At 40.9% G+C, this 24247-nt stretch overlaps 1 protein-coding gene across 10 annotated transcripts in view; it reads right to left on the bottom strand.

The window, feature by feature from the left end:
• Nucleotides 1-24247, bottom strand: part of CLEC16A (C-type lectin domain containing 16A) — a 339195-nt gene that overhangs the window by 68827 nt on the left and 246121 nt on the right. For 2 of the 10 annotated variants that reach the window (XM_075899304.1, XM_075899302.1), the window contains exons 24-25: nucleotides 16629-16748; nucleotides 5853-7709 (exon numbers count right to left, since the gene is read on the bottom strand). The exons of 1 other annotated variant lie outside the window; for it this stretch is intronic. In XM_075899304.1, the coding sequence (XP_075755419.1) occupies nucleotides 7348-7709; nucleotides 16629-16748 (482 nt within the window). In that variant the 3' untranslated portion in view covers nucleotides 5853-7347. Of the gene's footprint in view, nucleotides 1-5852; nucleotides 7710-16628; nucleotides 16753-24247 lie in introns of those variants that run through there. 7 more of the 10 variants (XM_075899303.1, XM_075899305.1, XM_075899309.1 and 4 more) reach the window with 7 other exon arrangements.

Here is a 24247-nt window from a genome sequence, read left to right as displayed (position 1 = left end):
GAAAAATATTTGAATTAAAAAAATGCCATTAAACATTAATGCTCATTAAGCTATGTGGTTTTTTTTTTATTATTTCAAGAAACTCTTTATAATCTCACCCGTGTTTATAAAATATACATAATACCCAGTCACTATAATCTTTAAAAATAAACAATGAATAGTTATCAACAGAAATTTCTAATCCAATACGGTAAAACTTTAAATCACACTAATGACTAGATGACTGATTATCGACTACTGAATTCTGCAAATTACCAAGTAATCAAATACAATAAAAGGGTGACTGACTCAAAAATGTACTATTCTTTTGACAAGCAGAATGTAGTTTTAAATTTGTAAGATACTAGTAAAAATACTGAGCAATATCTTACTTTGCAAAAGGAATAAAAATTTAGCAATCTGTAAGGCTTGAACAGACTCTGGGGAGCCAAAGACAGCAATAGCTGCATTGAATGTAAACTGCTATTGTAAAAATATTTAATCTTGTGTGAAGAGAACCTTCTGCATGTGACCCAGTGAAACATTGTCTTTCCAGTGTCTCTGTTGCCACTCTGAGGTTTCCTGGGCAGCAACAAAGTAAAACGAACAAAATTCTACTCCAGTTCACTGCTGCTGTTCAAAAGGTTGTGGGACGCAGTTACAGGTTTGGGAAGCAGGGGTGTGGGGTGCTGCAGCGTTCCCTAGTTTTGCACCCAGTTTGCCTGTTCCAAGGCTGCTGTCCTGCTACCAGCCCCAGGTCCTGTTCTCCAGTAGCTCCCATCCCCAAGAGTCCCACTGGCTTTACCACCCCCTAGGGTCCAACTGCCTGCCATTCCCCAGGGTTCAGACCACTAGTCCTGGAGGCTCCACTGCTGCTCAGGGTCCTGCTGCTGGCCTGGGGCTCTGTAGCTGCTCCAACTGTGGCTAGAAAGAAATTTTCTGTCCAGTCTGGTGGAGCTGGCAACTCTAGGTGTGACCCGAGCCAAGGGTAGTGAGGGATGGAAACAGTTGTGGGGGCCACAGCTCAGCATCCCCCCTAAAAATAGTTTCAGTGCTACTGGAAGCAGAAAGACTGACAAGAATTTCACTATGATCCTGCTGATGTTTGGGAAAGCTCTGAACAGCAGCAGAGGCAAGCAGTTACTCTTTGAGAGGACCATGCAAAAAAGAATTGGTTAATGGAGTGCAGTAGTCAGCAATGTGGTGGCAGCAGGAGCGGGAGGATAGTGGAGCTTTGTAGATGCATGGAAAGAAAACTCCTTTCTAGCATCCAGAGAAGAAACGGAGTTTTAAATGTATCTTACATGCAGTAGCCAGAAACCCAAGAAAGATCAGAATAGGATCAAGGCAACACCCTGATAAAACACCCAGCAGCCTCTCCCTTCCAAGTAGCTGGAGGTGGAAAACAGATTTCTCACCAGGCTGTGGCGCCTAACTGATGCTTCCCTCTTTCTTCTCAAATCTTTCATTTTGGCATTTAGTTAATAGGTTTAGTCCTCCATGTAGTAGCCGTTTGATACAATTGTCAGGTAACAACACTTATCTAATTAAACCTTTGTTCAGCCTACTGGCTGCTTTGGTTATGCTGTGGAGAAGTAGTGATTAGCACAGTGAATATTAACTAGGTTATTCTATAGTTACACACCCATAAGAGCAAATTCAGGCGCAAAAACATATGAGATTATACAAAAGCACATTGAACACAGATTATAACAAACAGATATGTTGTTGAATTTTATGAATGGCTTCAGAAATTTGATAACTGACCTGAAGGGTTTCCCTTACTTTATTAATAAAATCCATTTCCTATTAGAAAAATGCCACTCAATTACAGGTGATTATTGCATTTCTAGAGTGGTTAAAATAATCATCCAAGGCCACTTACTGTAACTGCATAGAAATTGCAGCTAATTGTATTTTATTGCTTAATTAGAAAGATCATAATAACCTGCTTGCTCCTGCTCATTTTGCTATAACTAAACCATTTTAATTTTCACTATATTTTAAAATTTTGTACACATAACAATGACACTTTAGAACTAAAATTCATAAAGGAACACTTTTTTTACTCTCACTGATATTCAAGGGATTTATGAGGCTCACTAGAGATGAGACTAAATTGCAAACAGGGATCCAGAATTGATTCTTCCCTGATTTTAAGTATGGAGTTGGAGTTTCTGAGCTAGAATTTGGGATTGGGCATCAGGCATATCTTTAACAACAACAACAACAACCCAGAAGGTGAAATTACTTGCGCTAATTCCATACATGTGGTGGATTCTCTCACCTTTTGTTACCAAAGAGCTTACCTGAACAAAGTTTAGAACTCCTTGAACTAAAGGCCATGAGGAATGCTGGAGAGTGCCTTTAACAAGTTAATTCCTTATTTACAACTCTCTGCCAAATTTAGAGAATTAAATGCACTATTTCTTTTGGTAGCCAGCAGTTTGTCAATAAGACGTACATCAATTTATCTAATCTGACTTTTAAACTCCCACCAATTAGCAATGGAGAATGTGTACGCATTCATCCCTTACTGTGAGACCAGGCTAATTACTCACTCAAATTATGGGCTCTTTATTTGTATATTAAAACAATGACAACTTTTCTACTGAACATACTTAATCCTCAAAATCCTATGACGCAAACCAAAAACAGTTTCCTAAGAAATCATAAAAAGCCTCAGCAAAGCAAATGAGGCTTCCTGCTAAGTTTATACCCACATAACTCCACTGACTTCAGAAGTACTCCTGATTTACTCGAGTAAAGTGGAGATCAGAATCATGCTCTAGATCACTAAATATTACTTCACTATATGTTCCACTTACTCTGTTAGATTGAAAATCTATGCTCTAATCTTACTGTTAATTGAAAACTATGAAGACTAGCAGTGTAATGGGGCAGAGCAAAGGTGAAGAGAGACAGAACAGCCCATGTGAAATATAGCATCTTGGTACAGATTTAATTAAATACATGTGAAAATAATAGACTAAGAAACAATAGAAGCCAAATTCAGTATGCTACTGACTTCTTTTTTGGTTTCTTCTCGTTAGAGAGACATTTGAGGGGCACTATCTAGTTAACATTAAGCCAGAATTATGAGAACCCCTAAGATTCACAATCAAATCACAGCATCTCATAACTTTTGAGTGTGCAAATCCAGTTACACATTCTGGTCCATTTCTACATATGCAATTATTCTAATGATTCTTTTTACAGACCCCTCAGAATTGCATTGAGCCTTAGGATTGACTAATATGTTTAGACAGCAGGGTTTGATGAAGAGAATAGCAACATAACACTGATTCAATCAATTCTTGTTTAAATAAAAGGGACTGCTAGGCTAACGCTCTCTTGTCTGTACTTCCTTTTTACAGTGAAAGGGGGCCAAGGAAGCAGCTCCTGGGCATTTCTGATAAGTGATAGAGATGATACTCTTCAAAGAACAGCGGATGAGTAATACACTATATTTGTACACAGATCAAAGATTTCCAGAAGACACATTTCAGTATCTATTGGGGTGAACTCTCCTTAATGCAGCAAGCATTATGAATTCTTATGTACACGGTCTAAGATTAGAAATAAACAAGTCAGAACAATTGTTAGCATGACATAACTGTTTAGCAATTTATTCAATTTTCTCTTTATCAATGTTTGTTTTCACCCTTCTCTTCTTTTTTAAAGCTTCCAGCAGAAATTTCATGTTGATTGTTGGCTTTCAAAACTACCACAATGTACCTGGAAATGGAGATTAAGACTCTTTCTTTTCACGTCTTACTTTTCTGTAAGCTCATTAAAAATATGCCTGTCTCTCATCTCTGAGCATTATAGCTTAAAGGTAAGAGAGTGCACTACATGCTAATTAGCCTATTTTGTGCCTCTTGACTCAATTCAACTAGAATATAATATTAAATTAGGTAAATATGTTTCTTTTACAAAGACTCCAAATTTCCAATTAAAAGTAATGCTATTCAGAACAATTCAGTTTGCCAAATATGGCATTTTCTCTCATCTAGGTTGAGTGAAATGTCACATCTATCACAAAAGATTTCAAAATAAACAGGCAATCATTTTTGAGATGGTCTTCCAACTATCATGTCTAAGAATGGTCCAAAAAATCTGGGCTCTCATTTAACTCAAAGGCCAAATTCTGATCTGAGTTTGGTCCGACAAGTTGCTAAGCATCCCCTGAGTAGTGCTGAGGACCCCCAACTCTCAGACTTCATGTAGGGCTTGGGACCATCACATTTACAGGATCAGACCATCAATTAGATTGGTTAAACACGTGCTGAACTTCACAAAAGCAACACGCATCAGTCAGACAGTGTAACAGATCTGAACCAGTCAATGAAGACAGGAATACTTCCTGGCTCCACCTCTACCACTGGCTGTGTCTAGACTGGCCACTTTTTCCAGAAAAGCAGTTGCTTTTCCGGAAAAAATTGCGAGCTGTCTACACTGGCCGCTTGAATTTCCACCAAAGCACTGACGATCTCATGTAAGATTGTCAGTGCTTTTGCGGAAATACTATGCTGCTCCCGTTCAGGCAAAAGTCTTTTTCCAAAAAACTTTTGCGCAAAAGGGCCAGTGTAGACAGCAGAGATTTTTTTCCGCAAAAAAGCCCCTATCGCGAAAATGGCGATCAGGGCTTTTTTGCGGAAAAGCGCATCTAGATTGGCCATGGACGCTTTTCTGCAAAAAATGCTTTTGCGGAAAAGCATCCTGCCAATCTAGATGCTCTTTTCCGAAAATACTTTTAACGGAAAACTTTTCCGTTAAAAGCATTTCCGGAAAATCATGCCAGTGTAGACGTAGCCATTGTGTATGCGTATTTTGCTATGGGTAAGTTATTTCACAAAGGACCATGCCTGAAAAGCAAGCAAACAAACTTCAGACTGAAAGTCAGAATTGTGTCAAATATACAAATATAATCTTTAAAACGTCCTACTCAAGTATTCCCTTGCTGAGGAACAAACATTGAATGCAATGGCAATTCCCACTGATTTAAACAGAGACAGAATCAGATCATATGCTCTGTTGCTAATTAACATCAAAACAGAAGCAAAACAAGGGTTTGTTAAGTTTTGAGAACCAGGAAATATTTTACATCATTATATATTTCCTGCTAGTTTAATCACTACTTCCAATGAGTGCACTTGAGATTTACTTGAGACAGGTAAAATTCTATTTATGTTAAAGTCTGAATCAGTTCAGCAAAGAACATGCCAAGTTTTATGCTTTCTCTTTTATTTCTTCTGCTCTGTGCCAGGAGCTACAGAGAAAAATAAAACAAAATGCAGGACTATGTAGCACTTTAAAGACTAACAAGATGGTTTATTAGATGATGAGCTTTTGTGGGCCAGACCCACTTCCTCAGATCAAATAGTGGAAGAAAGTAGTCACAGCCATATATACCAAAGGATACAATTAAAAAAAAGTGAACACATATGAAAAGGACAAATCACATTTCAGAACAGAAGGGGGATGCGGGGGGGGGGGGGGGGAAGGAAGGTGAATGCCTGTGAGGTAATGATATTAGAGGTGGGGAAGGGTAGATGTCTGTGAGTTAATAGTGTTAGAGGTGATAATTAGGGAAGCTATCTTACCCATTACAAAGATAGCTTCCCTAATTATCACCTCTAACACTATTAACTCACAGACATCTACCCTTCCCCACCTCTAATATCATTACCTCACAGGCATTCACCTTCCTCCCCCCCCTCCCCCCCCCTCCCCGCATCCCCCTTCTGTTCTGAAATGTGATTTGTCCTTTTCATGTGTGTTCACTTTTTTTTAATTGTATCCTTTGGTATATATGGCTGTGACTACTTTCTTCCACTATTTGATCTGAGGAAGTGGGTCTGGCCCACGAAAGCTCATCACCTAATAAACCATTTTGTTAGTCTTTAAAGTGCTACATAGTGCTGTATTTTGTTTTAGCTACACCAGACTAACACGGCTACATTTCTATCACTAGAGAAAAATAAGGCAGGCTTCAGACCAGATTCACATTCACTAAGCAGTTTAATCTGATTAACATCAAGGTTAGCAGATTCCACATAGAAAAATGAATATATTCCCCTTTAAGTATCTAAAGTGAGATATCAGCTGGGAAAGGCACCTTCCCTGCTACACTAGAGATGGAAACTTGTATGTAGCATAAGCGTGGTTACTTTTAAAGAAGAGACTATGTCCTTCTGCAGAAGGGATTTTACCGTCCCTCAGAAGCAGTAATTTACCTCTCTCAGAAGTGAGCAGACTAAAGCAATCACGTAAGAAAGTGAGATCACTCTCTTAAAATGCAGGTTTTACCTCCTTTAACCAGGACTCTCTGGTCGGGCAACATCCGTGTCCAACAGGACAATGGATGTTCCTGGACCACAGAGTCCAGGTAAAATGAGATCAGCCACAGGGCAGGAACGATGGGGAAGGAGCACAATTCAGCCAGGAGCTCCATGTTGAGAGAGGGGCGGGCAGTGCAGCAGGGAGTTCTGGCCCTTCTACTGGGCTGTCGCGGGGACTAGCAGCCACAGAACTCTGGCCACTCCTGTAGCTGCAGAGCCTCGGCCTTGGTAGACATGGAGGTCTGGCCTAGGGAGTCACAGCCAGACAGGCAGCAGCGGGGGCTTGGCTAGAATCCTAGCTGGGGGCAGCATAGGCCATGTTGGGAAGGACCTTCCATTGTTTGGCAAATCCCTTTGCACCTCTCTCTCTCAAAAAAATCCTATGTTAACCTGAATAAGCCTTGATTGTTATAACATCAGGGATTTGTTTAATTTTAATAAAAAAATATTTGCTTGATATTTATGTTGCCTTTAGTCAAACACTGAAACAAATATTACACAGAGGATACAATATTGAAGTTTACAATACTGAAAGTGGCCAGTCCATTTTTATGCAGACCTGCCATACCTCTACAAGCTGAATGAGACCAACAAAATAGAAAAACTGTTTCAAATGGAAACAGCATCTCTGTACTATAATACCTTCAAATAGCTCCTTTTTCTGGCAATTGCTGTGTCTCCATATTCAGAAAAGTAAAATATCACGAAGCCCCACAAAGTTTCTTCACTTTCCAACAGATAAATGGTGCAAGCAAGTGGCACAGTATTGGTAGTGCAAGTCCTTTTCAAATACCATCCATAGGCAATTTCTATGACTTTTAAATAAGAATTTGAAATATCAAGATCCAGATTCAAACAGATTTCCTTCAAAAATGCTGAATGTATTTTTATTTTAAAGAGTTGCCCGTATGTTGAGTTACTCAGTAATTAGCTTCTTCCTTGTGAACCAACAGGCCTTTGAGGCTTTATTAATGCCCCCATTACCTCACCTAAACAAAATAAAGAGCACCCAGTAACATTTTCATCACTGTTCATCATAGTCTGCCTGTGGACTCTGATCAGAATCTTCTCCTTCTGTCACTCTGCAAACTTCAGACAGCAAGGAAGACTGAGGAATGCAGCTGAAAGTATGAATGCTGTGTGGATCAACTGGTGGGACCAGTGTAAGTGAATCTACGCTCAGTGCATCTGTATTGTCATCGGAGATAAGAGATATAGTGGGCTGTTGTGCAGGAATCAGGCTGGGAGACAGATTAGATGTTTCTATGTCAGGGTTCTTTACAGGGTTTCTGCCAGATTTTGAGGCAGCTGCAGGGGTTTCATCAACCAACATCACCTGACTGGAGAAGGTCATCGGAGGCTGTTCAGGAGCTGAAGAGTCATCTACTAAAGAAAACATTAGGCAGTGTTAGCATTTGAGTTATGCTCAATACACATGAAAGACACTAAGGCTATGTCTAGACTGGCATGATTTTCCGCAAATGCTTTTAACGGAAAAGTTTTCCGTTAAAAGCATTTGCGGAAAAGAGCGTCTAGATTGGCATGGACGCTTTTGCGCAAAAGCACTTTTGCGCAAAAGCATCTGTGGCCAATCTAGACGCGCTTTTGCGCAAAAAAGCCCCGATCGCCATTTTCGCGATCGGGGCTTTTTTGCGCAAAATAAATCTGAGCTGTCTACACTGGCCCTTTTGCGCAAGACTGGGAGCAGCATAGTATTTCTGCAAGAAGCACTAATTTCTTACATGAGCTCATCAGTGTTCTTGTGAAAATTCAAGCAGCCAGTGTAGACAGCTGGCAAGTTTTTCCATGAGAGACACTTGCCAGTCTAGACACAGCCTAACAGTATAAAGCTTTTTACTACACTTAAAACTAAGGAGGAAACCAAAGATCTGTGAAGCAATATGTTTACACACGTAAACTGTGGAAATGTAAATAATGAAATATAGCAAATATTTGACAGAGATGTGAAATGCCATCTGTAAGTTTTTTGAATTAAGGACAGATATTAAATATTGTATTTGTAAGTAATTCCTTCAAAATGTGACAGTGTAAATATCACTAGTCTTTTTGGGGGGGATGTAGTGAAGAAAGCTTTCCTAGATTTTAGCACAGAATATAACCCCCAACATAACCCCACAGAGTTTTTTTTGGCTACAGGGGAACTGTAGTACTCATTTTCCCATGAAGAAGATTGGTTCTCATGAACCTGTGAAACAATCATATGCGACAATTCAACCATGGGAGAATAAGTCTACAGAACTTTTGGTTAATGCAGATAACACAGGACTGTTTATTCCTCATCCACTTTTGTGCTCACAGGTACAGAGCAAACACAATGAAGGTGGCTATGAATAATTACACATGATAAGCATCCATTTTAAAAATGATCATCCTCTTTTAGCTTTTTCTTAAAAATCCTAGGTAACTAGTGGAAAAATTACTAATTTGGCTGCAGTGGATATTTCAGATGTGAAAAACCCCAATTGGCTTACAAGATTTGTCCTACATTAGAAAATCTCCCACATCAGGCCAATATGCATCATTTCAGATTACAGTAACAAAGGCTGTCTACACTTGCAGGCTACGTCTAGACTGGCATGATTTTCCGCAAATGCTTTTAACAGAAAATTTTTCTGTTAAAAGCATTTGCGGAAAAGAGCGTATAGATTGGCATGGACGCTTTTGCTCAAAAGCACTTTTTGCGGAAAAGCGTCCGTGTCACTCTAGAAGTGGTTTTGCGCAAGAAAGCCCCGATCACCATTTTCACCATCTGAGCTTTTTTGTGCAAAATGGTTCTCAGTTGTCTACACTGGCCCTCTTGCGCAAAAGCATTTGCGCAAGAGGGCTTTTTCCGGAACGGGAGAGTCATTGTATTTGCGCAAGAACACTGATGATTATACATTAGATCGTCAGTGTTCTTGCGCAAATTCAAGTGGCCATGTAGACAGCTGGCAAGTTTTTCTGCAAAAACAGCTGCTTTTGCAGAAAAACTTGCCAGTCTAGACGCAGCTGCAGAATTTCTGTGCTGTCAGTTTCACCAGTGATAGGGATCCAGTAAAAGAAAAGTTCTGGTTTGTGTACTCAGGGGCACATGCATCAGAGAGCCTTTACATTTGCAGCACTTCCATCACTGAGAGCAGCAACCTGAGGGTAGCTATCCCACAGTGCAGCTCTCCTGGAATTGCAAGGCATCCAGGGTCCTTGCATAGCCCACTCTCCCTGCTCCAGTAGCTTAGCATTGTTGCCAGGCAGGGCATTGTCACCTGGCCAGATAATAAGTGAGCACTTGCCAAGAAAATAGGAAGCGGAGTTTCAAAGTTCTTGGTGCTTTTCTAGAAGGAACGGCAGGTATAGGTGCTGGCTAGAGTGGTCACCTAGTGGTCACTGCGATATATTCGGCAGGAGCTAAAGCTCTGTAAACAGTGAGAACATCTCTTCCCTTGTACATCACCACAAAAGGAACTCGGGTAAGAGCTTGTATTCCTCTCATGGAAGTGGTTTTCTTTTTGCAATGACACTTCTGAATTTTACCACAAAGTCACTGGCAAGTATTGAGGCTTCCACAGTTTGTGCACAAAAAAGGGACTTTTTCCACTTTAAATGTCCTAACACACAGAGGTGCCCAACTACCAGACAGATTAATTTATATGGCTCTTCTTTTCAGAGATAGCATGTGTAAGTGTAACGCACACACCAATTGCGTTGGTTCACTATCCCATGTAGCGGCACTTAGACCACATACAGAGAAAGATAAGAATGAGTGAGCTCTACAGTCTAAGCTGAATGCCAGCTGGCTTTATAGCTCAAAAGGTAGCGGCTCCTCCACTAAGCTCCACAGATTCCAGGTTTGGTTCCACCTGCAGGCAGTTACATAAGTGCATAAGATGTTTGCAAAAAAATCTACAAAGCATTCTAGAGAGAAAGTTGAGGACTGTTTTTTTTCTCTGCGTGAGTGCGTGTGTGTGTTTTAACTCCAGAATGTCCTTAAAAGACATTTCAGTTTCGATATGAATTCCAGTTAATTCTGTAAGAAGAGAAAATATAAACTTAAGGCAAAACATAAGAAAAAAACCCTACCAGACCTTAGAATGGAATGAAGATAAGAATGGTCACCCGAGAGAGAGAGAGAGAGAGAGAGAGAGAGAATGAGTGGTTAGGTTGTGGGTGAGAGACATGGTTTTTATTTCTTCCATTCTTTCTGCTAACAAGACTCCAAACAAATGCATATTTTCACTTTAGAAACCACTTAATTTCACTTTTGCTCACACTCTATGGGCTATAGCGTCTTGCTTTTTTTAATAAAAAGAAAAACAAGATTTATAAATTGTAGCAAAATCTTGGCTCCTACTTTTTTTCAAATGTCATCGCTATCTGCCTTTTGAAAGTTTCAGAGGGGGAGCCATGTAAGTCTGTAACTTTAAAAACAATGAGTAGTCCTGTGGCATCTTAGAGACTAACAAAAAATATAGTAGTATGATCCTTTGTTGGTAGAATCCATCTCATCTTACATTTTACCCATGAATACTCATGATACTATATATTTTTGTTAGTCTCTAAGGGTAAGTCTACACAGTAAGCTTATTTCAAAATACGATATTTCGTAATTTTTTTTCTGAGATAGCTTATTTTGAAATAGCACATCTACACTACAGGGAAGCCTCAAAATTAGTCCAAGGTGGTTGCGCTACCTTGATTTAGAGCCCTAGGAGGCAGAGGAGAATAATTACTTTGAAAGGCTATTGAGGAGGATCTATTCTGAAACAGCAGCTGTGGAGACCCTACATTATAGCTATTCTGGAATAAACATTATTCCTCGTGGAATGAGGTTTACATATTTCAAAATAAGCAGTCCGTTATTTCAAATACTTTTTAAAATAACTGAATTTTTGTGTAGACACTCGCACTGTTTTTTTGAAATAACATGAGTCATTTCAAAATAACTGTGCTGTACAGATGCACCCTAAGGTAGCATAGGACTACTTGTCTTTTGAAAGATGGTGCTGATACAAAATAACCCTGCAAATTTTTCATATTAGCTGTAAAAGGCCTTTGGGGAGAATGTGGTAAATGACAATAGAGGAACTGATGCAAGATTTCAAGAAAAAAGAATGCTAAGAAAATATCAACCAGGAACTTCTATTATTTTTATTTTTCTGAATTCCAAGACTTTTGAATATAGTGAAAATATTCACTAAAATTTATTTTTCAGACTAGGGATGTAAGGGCATGTCTAGACTATGTTTTACTTTTGAAAGAAGATTTGCAAATTTGGCAGGAATTTGCATATCTTCTTCCAATTGCTTTTTCAAATGTTTTTTTCAAAAAAGCAAGCAGTCTAGACGCGGTTCTTTAAAAAAAAATACCCCTTTTTTCGAAAGAACCTTCTTCCTCAAAAATTGAGGTTTACATGTTCTTTTGAAAAAGCGATCGGAAGAAGATATGCAAATTCCCACCGAATTTACATATCTTCTTTTGAAAGTAAAATGTAGTCTAGATGTGCCCTAAGCGACCACTCGAGTAGTCGACTACCCGGTAAGTTTAGGCTTATCCTCTGGAGCGGAAAATCAGGAGCTGGTGCTGGCTTTACATTTTAAATGTAGCCCAGTGGGCTCTTACTATATTTAAACTGCAGAGCTGCAATGGTACCAGAGCCGGTGTGAGCAGGGACTACTTAATTCAGGCTTGCGCTGCCCCCGGAAGCTAACCCCACTGTGACTCTGAGGTTTAAATGTAGTAAGAGCTGGGCTGCCTGCACGCCAGGCTCCTTCTACATTTAAACTGCAGAGCCACAACGGGGGTAGTGAGCGCCCCTGCCATCAACTAATCGAGTAGTCGATGGAAATTCTATCAACTAGTCAATTAGCTAATAACCACTACTATTTCAGACACATTAGTAATTTTGGTAAATGTAATATATCAATGAATTCAAATATGAAAATGTAATGCACATATTTCCACTGCAGCTCTTTAGAAATCAGTTACACTTTAGTTCCATGCCCAATTGCTTTAATTATAGCTATTTCCCCCGAGATAGAAATTTTGGTATAATCCTAAATGTTTTTTTAAAGCCTACTGTACTTTGCTGTGCCAGTCCTACACAATACCTAAATGAATGCTAAAATGCTTCCTACCATTTATATTTAAAGAAAAATACAGGATTGAAAAATATTTGAGGAAATACAAGAAATGTAATTTTCTATTCATCTATTCAACACGCTGTAAAACAACCTGAGAGGAATGATTAGAAAATGGCATAAATATTGGCAGAACAAATTCAACTTGCCCTTGAAATAGTTCAGCTGTAAAACCTATAAATAGAAAGTACAGAAAGAGAGATCTTCTGTACTGTATTTTTTCTCGAAGTTATATTTATTATTAATGGACCTAATTTTTCTTTCATCTTATGCTTTCCATAACCCATTAGTAGCTCTGTGAAGTTCATTTCCTTTACTGTATTTCTATATTCAAGGGCAGCTGTGACAAATTTGCTGCATCCCAGCAGAGCACTTGACAATGCTATGGTTTAGTGGAAAAAATAGCCACTAGTAAGGGTAAACAATGAACGACATAATGGGGTAACTAGTGCTAGCATGACAGAAATTTTTGATATCTCTAGTGGATGTTAGTAACTTGGATCAGTTTATAAGGTAAGATCTGTGTTTAATTTAAAACAGGAAAAACTTAAAAAACAACTAATAGTCTAGTAGCACCTTAAAGACTAACAAAACATGTAGATGGTATCATGAGTTTTCGTGGGCACAACCCATTTCTTAGATGACCGGAGTGTTGGAAGTCCAGATCCAAGAATAAATAAGTTAAGTGGGGAGGAGTGCTGGGTGTGGAGAAGGACAAAAAATGGAGACGAGGAAGAAAAAGGAGACAGTGAGTAGATAAGCTCAGGTGCATACTTGACGATACAGTACTATTAAATGACGGACAAATTTGCACCAAACCTACCCACTACACTTACCTTCATGCCTCTAGTTTCCATCCCAGACACATTTCCCAATCTATTGTATACTGCTAAGCCCGAAGATAAAAACGTATTTGTTCCAATCCCGCAGACAGAGACAAACACCTACAGGATCTATGTAGAGCATTCTTAAATCTGAAATATCCACCCGGTGAAGTGAAAAAACAGATCGACAGAGCCAAAATAATACCCAGACATGAACTACTTCAAGACAGGCCCAGAAGAGAAAACAACAGAATTCCACTTGTTATCACCTAGGGTGCATCTAGACTACAGGGTTTTGTCGACAAAAGTGGACTTTTGACAACAAAACTATGCCTGCATCTACACTGCCGCTGAGTTCTGTCGACATAATGTGGACAGAACTCAGCAGTTTTGTCGACGGCGGTAAACCTCATTCTACGAGGAATAACGCCTTTTGTCAACAGAGTTCTGTCGACAGGATGCATTATTACATCTACACTGTCCTTTGCGTCTACACTGTCATGTCAACAAAGTAGCTTGCTTTGTCGACAGAACTGGATGTAGTCTAGACATTCTTTGTCGACAGAAGCTTTGTCGACAGTATCTGTCAACAAAACTTCTGTAGACAAAAGCCTGTAGTCTAGACGTACCCCTACAGTCCTCAACTTAAACCCCTCCGATGCTTATCAACAATCTACAAGCTATCCTAGAATATGACCCCTCACTCTCAGAAGCCTTGGGGGGAAAGGCCAATTCTCGCTTACAGACAACCCCCTGGCCTCAAACAAATTCTTTCCAGTAACCATGCAACACACCTCTGTCATAATCATCCAGGAACCCACTCCTGCAATCAGCCCCAGTGCCAACTCTGCACACACATCTATACCAGTGATTTCATCACTGGACCCAAGGACATCAGCCACCAAATCAAAGGCTCATTTAACTGCACATCCGCTAAAGGGATCTATGCCATCAAATTCCAGCAATGCCCCAATGCAATGTATATTGACCAAACTGGACAATCTCTACAGGAAAGAATTAATGGACACAAATCAGATATCCAAAAAGGCAACACACAAAAACGTATTGGAGAACACTTTAATCTTCCTTGGCACTCATTAATGTATCTCCAAGTCGCTGTTTTGTTTCAGACCAATTCCACAAGCCAAATACACAGAGAAGGACTGGAATTTAACTTCATTCACAAGTTTAATTCTCATGCAAATGGCATGAATTGTGATATCAGATAGCTCGCACATTATCAACCAACTAAACAATGAAGGTGCTAATAGTTCTTGATGTCTGGGTAGAATCTGGTGTTGGTCATCTTCCTTTCCAAGTGCAAACTAATTGTTCTTATCAGCCTCTTGTAACTATTTAGTCTTTAAGGTGCTACTAGACTATTTGTTGTTTTTTAAGTCTTTCCTTTTACAGACTAACTCCACTACCCCCGATCTTATCTGCTTACTGTCTCTTTTTTCTTCCTCCCCTCCATTTTTTTCCTTCTGCCCCCCTCCCTTCTTCCCTTATTTATTCTTGGATCTGGACTTCCAACATTCCGGTCATCTGAAGAAGTGGGTTGTGCCCACGGAAGATCATGATACCATCTACATGTTTTGATAGTCTGTAAGGTGCTACTGGACTATTTGTTGTTTTTTAAGTTTTTCCTATTACAGACTAACCCGGCTATCCCTCTGAAGTAATTTAAAACTCTCCTACATACAAGCATAATCCACAGTTGTTAACTGAGCTACTGTCCTTCAGGATCATTCTATCGAGGAGAGAATATATTATTCACCATCTACAAAAAGTTTAGAACTTAAGTTTAGTTCAGAAAAGATCCGAAGGTTTGAATCCCTATTTATAGCTGATCCAAAACTCTAGAGTCTATGACACTGGTTAGTCATTTGGCAAGAACAGTCAAGTTCCCCAAAGCTGGGAATTTCTGCCCCAGGCAGAGTGGAAAATGTCCTAAAGAAGAATATTCTACTTATTTGGAGATATTTCACAGGATTCTCACTCCTGGATCTCAAGCTTCCATCAAATCAGTGAAGCACTGAGATGCAAGAGAGAGAGAATCGAAACTTAACCATGTTATTCTGACACCTTCACCTCTCTGATATTAGAATTTTCCCAATGTGGCAGGTGAGTTTGACTTTTGCACAGAAAGGGTGCAGAGGTTTATTTTTATTTTAAAAAGTTCTCTGGTGTCTGGGGTGTACAGCAACTCCTAGGAACAAGAGTGTGCCAGACTGATGTGGGAAATTAACACTTGAAATATATTGGGTAAACTTTTTTCTTATGCAGTTAAATAATTTCTGATTAGAGTTTGCAAAATAATGGCTAGACTCTGGAAGGTGTTGAGTACCCTTAACTCCTACTAGCTTCTATGATAAGTTAAGATGTGCAGCATGCCCTGGATTTGCTCATCACCTATATTAACTTTACAAAGTGAAAGAGCGATAAGTGAGGTAATTTGGAAAAAGGAGGCAGAAAGGAACAGAGAAAGAAAATAGACAGGCATGGGCTAAAGGAAAATCTCTTAATTAAACCATGCAACAACACTACAAAGAGATAAAAAAACCCAAACCCCAATCTAAAACACAACTAGGAAACAAAGTGAGAAGACTATTAATAAATCTACAAACATAAGAGAATTATTTATATAATGTCATCCAACAAAATAGGCAATGCTTTTTCCTATTCTCATGCCACTACTATAAAGAATACAAAAAGTCTGATCTAAATAAAAACAGAGTGTCTACTACTTCGTAAATTTCAATAATGTCCTGAGGCTATTTTTTCCACCTTCTCATCCAATGTTTAATTGCCTGACTGAAGTAAAGCTAAAAAAATAACATTTGACCGTGTTTTTGAGGATTTTTGTAGGAATAGAAAATGTGACAGGTCAAATCCTGGACAGCCTTTAGCCGACTATTTCTTTTTTTCACCTGAGTTACAGGCTAGAGATCCTGCTGTAGGCTAGCTGTTTGCATTCATACCAATTTAGAAACCCCCATTTACTGAATTCCACTGGAACCATGGCTGCCTCTGTTCAAGAGAAGACATGGCTGCTTTAAATCTGGAGCTCGGTGCACCTTTTTCAGACAAGGAGAAGAATTAATTTTTCTTAGCAAAATAACTAAGGATAATCAACATGAGAAACCACTCGTTAAAACCTTTTAGAAGTCAATTGCTATATCTACGTATATATCTCTTAACTAGAACAATCAAATATAGGTGGATACTATTAAGTTCTGTATGTCATGCATATAAATAGGAGTCAGTCATTTTGTTAGTATGAAAATAGATGATGGCTATGCTCAGTTAAATGTTGTGGCCTTTTGAAATCTTATGGAGGAACCTGCCTGCATTGATTTTGCACGTGTTGCGGTTGCAGCTGCTGCTTGAAGACCTAAACCCAGTGTCCACCGTGACTGTCAGCCTCCGACAGACTAAACACCCGCCGTCGTCCTTTCCTGCCAGACCTTACTAGAGGAAAACACAGCGATATATCATTCAAAGGCTTTAGCAACAAAATGGAGAAGGGAAACTTGAATGGACACAAAGGATAAATATTAGAGTATCAACAAGAATAAGTGACAGTGACATATTCATAACTGCTGGTATTCTGAGTGGTCTCTTAAATCATATCAAGAGCTTTGTATGTTAGGAAAATATGTCTGAAGGGTATGTATATTGTTGCCTACAATATATACATAGCTGGAGATTTACTTATGGCATTTAAGGCCAGATTGTGCAATTCTGACATCAGTTGAACTCCTACTGAAGTTACACTGAGGCAGGATTGGTAGACTTTTACATTGCAATCTAGTAGGACACTTTAAAAATATTCAGCAGAAGCAATTATCTAGAAATGGTGGTGTGATAATAATATTCTGATTCCTCAGCAGCAATAAATTACATGATAGCATGGGTTCTCCTGCCAAAAGGATATTTTGGATAATCCAATATTTCTACTCAAAGACATGAAACTGAAATATTGCCCTTGGATTGTCACAAAACCAAGGGCAGTATTTTAAAGAGATATCAAGGGACAACCAGCAGTTAAGAAAAGAGAGACTGCTTAGCACATATATAGGGTTCTGGAAAAGAAATTTGGGTTAAACAAAAGTATTTTTGTACCTAGTCAACAGAGAGGATAACTAGCATAACAAAACTCAAACAACACTACAGTTAGGTTACTGAATCACAAATGGAAGGGACAGAGAAGGTGTCAGCACAGTGGCATGCATTGGTTTTCTACAGGATCCCAGTGCTCAGAATTTTGGAATCTATCACCTCTACAAATTAGAATGCAAATCACCCAGCAACAAAGGACTAGTCTTTCCATATTATCCATTCACTTCCAAAGCTACATCTGTCCCAACTAGGAGTATAGTATGTTGTAAATGGAATACAAGAAGGGAAAACCTTCCTAAAATACCCAACATTAATTGCTTAGGTGCTGGGCTTATATATCTCCACCGTCTGTTATCATCCCATAAATACTTTCAGACCAGCTGCATTTTATGACTTCACATAGTTTTAAAAATTCTTAATAAAATGCTGTGTGGCAATGAAAATATACCGAACGCTAGCACATGAATTTTGTAGACGTGTAGAGCTTCCCCATTCCACTTACCATACAGATATGAGCACCACACACTTTTCAATTAATACCAAAGGAGCTACATTGTAAGTTTAAAAAGCACAGTGAAGTAAGTATGACTAACAAGAAAACATTTTCATCTTATACATAGCAACTATTCACATGGGCATGTTACTTCAAGGAATATCAGAGTATAACATATAAAAAAAAACCCTGCTAGCAATACATGTGACTTGTTTTGATTGTATTGCTTGTTCTTTCCCTATGGGGACTTTCCTTCTTCCAATACACAACTTCTGCTTTTTTACTTCTAAGGAACAAAAATACTGCAAGAACTACATTTAACTCCATAATTTTCTACACAAGGACTTAAAGGTTGCCATAATTTTAGAAGTGTATGCCAGGAAATACAATATTAGCTACCAGTGTGTTCAGTAGTATTAAGAGCTGAAAAATAGCTTAACTCATTCACAGCAAAGTAGGTAAATAACTATTGTGCTCTACTCTCCAAGTTACTGAAATATGTGTGGAAGGCATGTAACATACAAAGCATTTAATTTAATTTAATTTAATTTAATTTAATTTAATTTAATTTAATTTAATTACTTCCCTTGTGAAGGAAAAGAGGAAGTTACTTACCTTTGTGCAGTAATGACGGTTCTTCAAGATGTGTGTCCCCATGGGTACTCTACTGTTGGTGGTGGGTAGTCCCGGCACCGCAGATTGGAGTTTTCACGAGCAGTGGTCAGCCGGACCATGCATGCGCGGCACACACCTCGTGCCGTTCGCACCTTTTGATCTCTTGCATGGTCCAGGGTCTGCCAATTCCTCAAGTCTGCCCTGGTATCTGCAAGATATAATAAGAAACTCCGAAGAGGGGAAGAGATTGGGTAGTGGAGCACCCACAGGGACACATATCTTGAAGAGCCATCATTACTGCACCAAGGTGAGTAACTTCCTCTTCTTATCTGAGTAGTGTCCCCATGGGTTCTCCACTGTTGGTGACTGTGTAGCAGTACCCGAGTATAAGAAAGGTGGGTAACGGAGTCACTGCTTATTGACAGCTGAGATAACTGCAGATGCTACTGCAGTGTCAGTAAATAGCTTATTAGAAATTGCATAGTGTTTCATGAAGGTATCGTTAGTGGACCATGTGGCCTCTTGACAAATATCTCTAAGAGGAACTCTGTGAAGGAAGGCTGTGGAAGTTGCTATAGCTCTTGTAGAATGAGCTCTTAGTGTCTCTGGCAGTGGTTTATTTCGTATGGCATTGCACTTTTTAATGCAAATAACAAAAATGTTTGAGATCAGTTGTGATGAGAGGGGTTGGCCCCTGCAGTGTTCCGCTACTGAAATTAGTAGACACTCTGTTTTGTGAAAGGTTAGAGTTCTCTATAAATAGAAGGCAAGTAATCTATTCATGTTGAGCAAATGAAGCAAAGTCTCGCAAGCACTTGCATGTGGCCTGGGGTAGAAAGCTGTAAGTATGATTGGCTTGTTTATGTGGAAATCTGACCAAGCCATTGGAATGAAGGATGGATGAGGATGCAGCATTACTTTGTCCATGCTGAAAATGGTGTATGGTGGCACTGCCATTAGGGCTGCTATTTGTCCAATTCTGCGGGGGGAGGTAATGGCTAGCAGAAATGTAACTTTGAGTATCATCATTTGAGTATCATCATTGGACGATCAACTGGTTACCTGAAGTGTTTGTACACTAATGCGAGAAGCCTGGGCAACAAACAGGAAGAACTGGAGGCCCTGGCCCAGACCAAGAAATATGATTTAATTGGGATAACAGAGACATGGTGGGATGACTCGCATGACTGGAGCGCTGTCATGGAAGGGTATAGACTGTACAGGAACAACAGGCAGGGGAGAAAAGGAGGAGGAGTTGCACTATATGTAAGAGAGCACTACGATTGCTCTGAACTCCAGTATAAAGAGGAAGAAAAACCTGTTGAGAGTCTATGGGTTAAGTTTAAAGGAGCAAACAACAGCAGTGATGTTGTGGTTGGTGTTTGCTACAGGCCATCGAATCAGGTGGATGAGGTAGATGAGGCTTTCTTCGGACAACTGAGTGAAGCTTCCAGATCGCAGGCCCTGGTTCTCCTGGGGGACTTTAATCACCCTGACATCTGCTGGGAAACCTATACGGCAGTACACAGGCAATCCAGGAAGTTTTTGGAGAATGTTGGGGATAACTTCTTGACACAGGTGCTGAAGGATCCGACCAGGGACCGTGCGCAGCTTGACCTTCTGCTCACAAACACGGAGGAACTAATAGGGGAAGTGGAGGTGGGTGACAACCTGGTAAGCAGTGATCATGAGCTGGTAGATTCCAGGATCCTGACCAAAGGAAGAAAAGAGAGTAGTAAAATACACACCTTGGATTTCAAAAAAGCAGATTTTGACTCCCTCAGAGATCTGATGGGCAGAATCCCCTGGGATGTTAACATGAAGGGGAAAGGAGTCCAGGACAGCTGGCAGTATTTTAAAGAAGCCTTATTGAAGGCACAGAAAGAAACCATCCCGACGCGTAGCAAGAGAGGCAAACATGGTAGGAGACCAGACTGGCTTACAGGGGAAATCCTTGGTGAACTTAAGCACAAAAAGGAAGCTTACAAAGAGTGGAAACAAATGACAAGGGAGGAGTTTAAAGGTATAGCTCGAGAATGCTGGGGGGTTATTAGGAAGGCGAAAGCGCAAATGGAATTGCGACTGGCTAAGGATGTGAAGGATAACAAGAAAGGTTTCTACAGGCATGTTAACAAGAAGAAGGTGATCAGAGAGGGTGTGTGGTCCCTAATGGATGAAGGAGGTAACCTAGTGACAGATGATGTAGGGAAAGCGGAAATACTCAATACTTTCTTTGCCTCTGTATTCACGGACAAGGTCCGCTCCTGGACTTCTGCGCCAAGTGACGCAAGATGGGATGAAGATGGACAGCCCGTGGTGGGTAAATATAGTTACAAGCTGGGGACCAACAAGTTAAGTAGTAGTTCTGCAGAAAAGGACCTGGGGGTTACAGTGGATGAGAAGCTAGATATGAGTCAACAGTGTGCCCTTGTAGCCAAGAAGGCTAATGGCATATTAGGTTGCATGAAGAGGAGCATTGCCAGCAGATCTTGAGATGTCATCATTCCCCTTTATTCGGCTTTGGTGAGACCACATCTGGAGTATTGTGTCCAGTTCTGGGCCTCCCACTACAAAAAGGATGTGGACGCATTGGAGAGGGTCCAGCGGAGGGCAACCAAAATGATTAGGGGGCTGGAGCATATGACCTATGAGGAGAGGCTGAGGGACTTGGGTCTGTTTAGTCTGCAGAAGTGAAGAGTGACGGGGGATTTGATAGCAGCCTTCAACTTCCTGAAGGGAGGTTCCAAAGAGGATGGAGAGAAGCTGCTCTCAGTAGTGACAGATGGCAGAACAAGGAGCAATGGTCTCAAGTTGTGGTGGGAGAGGTCCAGGTTGGATATTAGGAAAAACTATTTCACTAAGAGGGTGGTGAAGCACTGGAATGGGTTACCTAGAGAAGTGGTGGAGTCTCCATCCCTAGAGGTGTTTAAGTCTCGGCTTGATAAAGCCCTGGCCGGGTTGATTTAGTTGGAATTGGTCCTGCCTAGAGCAGGGGGCTGGACTTGATGACCTTCTGAGGTCTCTTCCACTTCTATGATTCTATGAAAGCGGAGTGGTTGCTATTGGCTCAAAGGAAGCACGGGTAAGAGTGTTGGGAATCAGCTCCATCAACTGATCTGTGGAACGCGGTGATTGCTGTTACGTGTACTTTCAAATACTCTAGGCTAACCCTGTATCTTTCAATTGTAGGATATAGTCTAAAATAATGTGAAAGGGTGCCTTACATGGATCCAGTTATTTAGTGGTGCACCAAGATAGGAATTTGCACCACTTGTGAAGGTAGGTACATCAAGTGGATTGTTTTCTACTATGCAATAGGACAGTGGTCCCCAACCTTTAGAGGCTGCCGGGCGCCAGGGGGCGTGGCCGTTCGCCTGCCGGGCGCCAGAGGGCGGGGACACATGCACGGCCTGGGGCGCCCCCCCCCCCATAGCCGTGTGCTTGGAGCGGGGGGCTCCCCCACAAGCGCCGCGCACCCGGCGCCCTCCCCCCAAGCGCCGCGCGCCCGGGGCCGGCGCCCCCCCTGCAATCCCCGAGCACTTGGTGGGCGCACACAAATGGCCCGTGTTGGGGACCACTGCAATAGGACATCTCTCACTTTGTCTGAACAGTGGAGTTCGCCTTCTTGGAACCAACAATGAGCCAGGTGGTCAACCATAGCGTATGATGTTGAGGATCAATTAGGGTCCCGTTGTTCTGGGTTAGGAGATTGGGATATGTAGGAAGGTGATAAGACAGTTGAGGAGACATCTGATAAAGATAGGGAAACCATGTTTGTTGTGCCCAGAATGGGGGTATGAGAATCACTGTTGCACCGTCTGTTGATTTTCTCAAAAATTCTTGGAATAAGGGATGTAGGAGGAAAGGCATATAAGAGTGGGCCTCTTCAATGGAGGAGAAAGGCATCCCCTAGAGATCCATGGCCTGTGCCACCTCTGGAATAGTATTGGTGGCATTTCGTATTGTCGTGTGAGGTGAAGTGGTCTATTTGTGGATGACCCTAATGATTGAAAATAGGCTGGAGGATGTGTTGATGTAACTTCCATTCATGGTCTGGGGCAAAATGTCTGCTGAGTGAGTCCACTAACACGTTGTTGACCCCAGGTAAGCAGAAAGCTATCAGGGTAACCGCACTGCGGATGTACCAGTTTCACAGTTGAATCGCCTCGACACACAGGGAGTGAGAACGAGTGCCACCCTGTCAATTTATATAATACATTGTGGAGACATTGTTGGTAAGTATCCTCACTGGTTCCCCGGATATGTGGCAGAAAACGTCTGCATGCATTTGCAACTGCTCTGAGTTCCAACAGATTGATATACAAAATAGATTCCTTGGTCGTCCATAGACCTTGGATGGACATGTCTCCCATATGAGCTACCCATCCAATGAGGGAGGCTTCGGTCGGTAGTAATCTGTATGGTAGGTTTATCCCAATGGAACGGGACTCCTGCAAATAAGTTGTTTGGTTCGGTCCACCACTTTAGAGGTGTTATAATGTCAGTAGTTAGGGACACTTGCCTGTGTACATCCTGCTTCTGGTGAGTGTAAACAGAGGCCAGCCAGAGTTGAAGATAGCGAAAATGAAGCCTCTCATAAGCAACCACGTAAGTTGTAGCTGCCATATGACCCATGAGCTGAAGACAGGTAAGTATTGGTGCTCTGGGGCTGTTTGAGAGAGTAAATACAGGGTCTCGGATTGCTCAGAATCATTATAATGGTAAGTACACCCTCGCCATGGTGGAATCTAAGTGGGCTCCAATGAACTCTAAGGTTTTTGTAGGTAGAAGCGTTAATTTCTGTTCATTGAGAAGGAGGCCTAAGAGGTCAAATGTGTGTCTGGTTAGGGATATCATATGGAGTGTCCCCGACTCTGTTGGCCCCTTTATTAAACAGTCTAAATAAGGAAAAATCATAATATGCTGTCGATGTAGATAACCCGCTACAGCAGCAAGGATCTTAGAAAACACTCTGAGCGCTGATGACAAGCTGAAAGGTAGGACACAGTACTGATAGTGTTCTGATCCAATCACAAAGCGTAGAAATCATCTGTGCACTGGGTGTATGGTAACATGAAAGTAGGCATCTTGCACGTCGAGGGATGCAAACCAGTCTCCCTGAGCTAATGCTGGAATAATGGATGCTAGGGTCACCATCTTGAATTGTTGCTTTTGTAGGTATCGGTTCAATCTGCGAAGGTCTAGAATTGGTCTCCAGCCACCTATCTTTTTTGTTGTGAGAAAGTAATGGGAATAGAAACCCCCTGTCCTTGAACTCTTCTGGCACCTTATCTACTGCTCCGATGAATAAGAAATGGAGGACCTCCTTTTTGAGTAGATCCTTGAGAAGGGTCCCTGAAGAGGGACTGGGATAGTGGGGAGGTGGGAGGTAGTATTAGGAAGGGTATGGTGTAGCTTCATGGCACAATTTCTAGAACCCAGCGATCTGATGTGATGGTGGCCCAGCAGTGGTAAAATGGTCTCAGCTGATGATGAAAGACTGGAGTAGCTTGATCATGGTGATCCAACAGGGGGAGGTGTTGCAAGCCCTTGATCTGGAAGTCAAACTTGCTGTTTGCTTTCTACTGAGTCTGGTTACGGCTGTTCTGAGGTCATCGCCTTGGTCTGGGTTGATCAAATCCCCATTGTTGGTATCTAGGGTATGAAAAGTCTCGGTGCCATAGGTATGGCACGTATTGCCTACGTCGGTATGGTAGGGTGTACATACCTAAGGTA

This window comes from Pelodiscus sinensis, chromosome 16, assembly GCF_049634645.1.
Source record: "Pelodiscus sinensis isolate JC-2024 chromosome 16, ASM4963464v1, whole genome shotgun sequence".
Classification (NCBI taxonomy): Eukaryota; Metazoa; Chordata; order Testudines; family Trionychidae; genus Pelodiscus; species Pelodiscus sinensis.
This window is presented reverse-complemented; position numbering and strand designations above follow the sequence as displayed.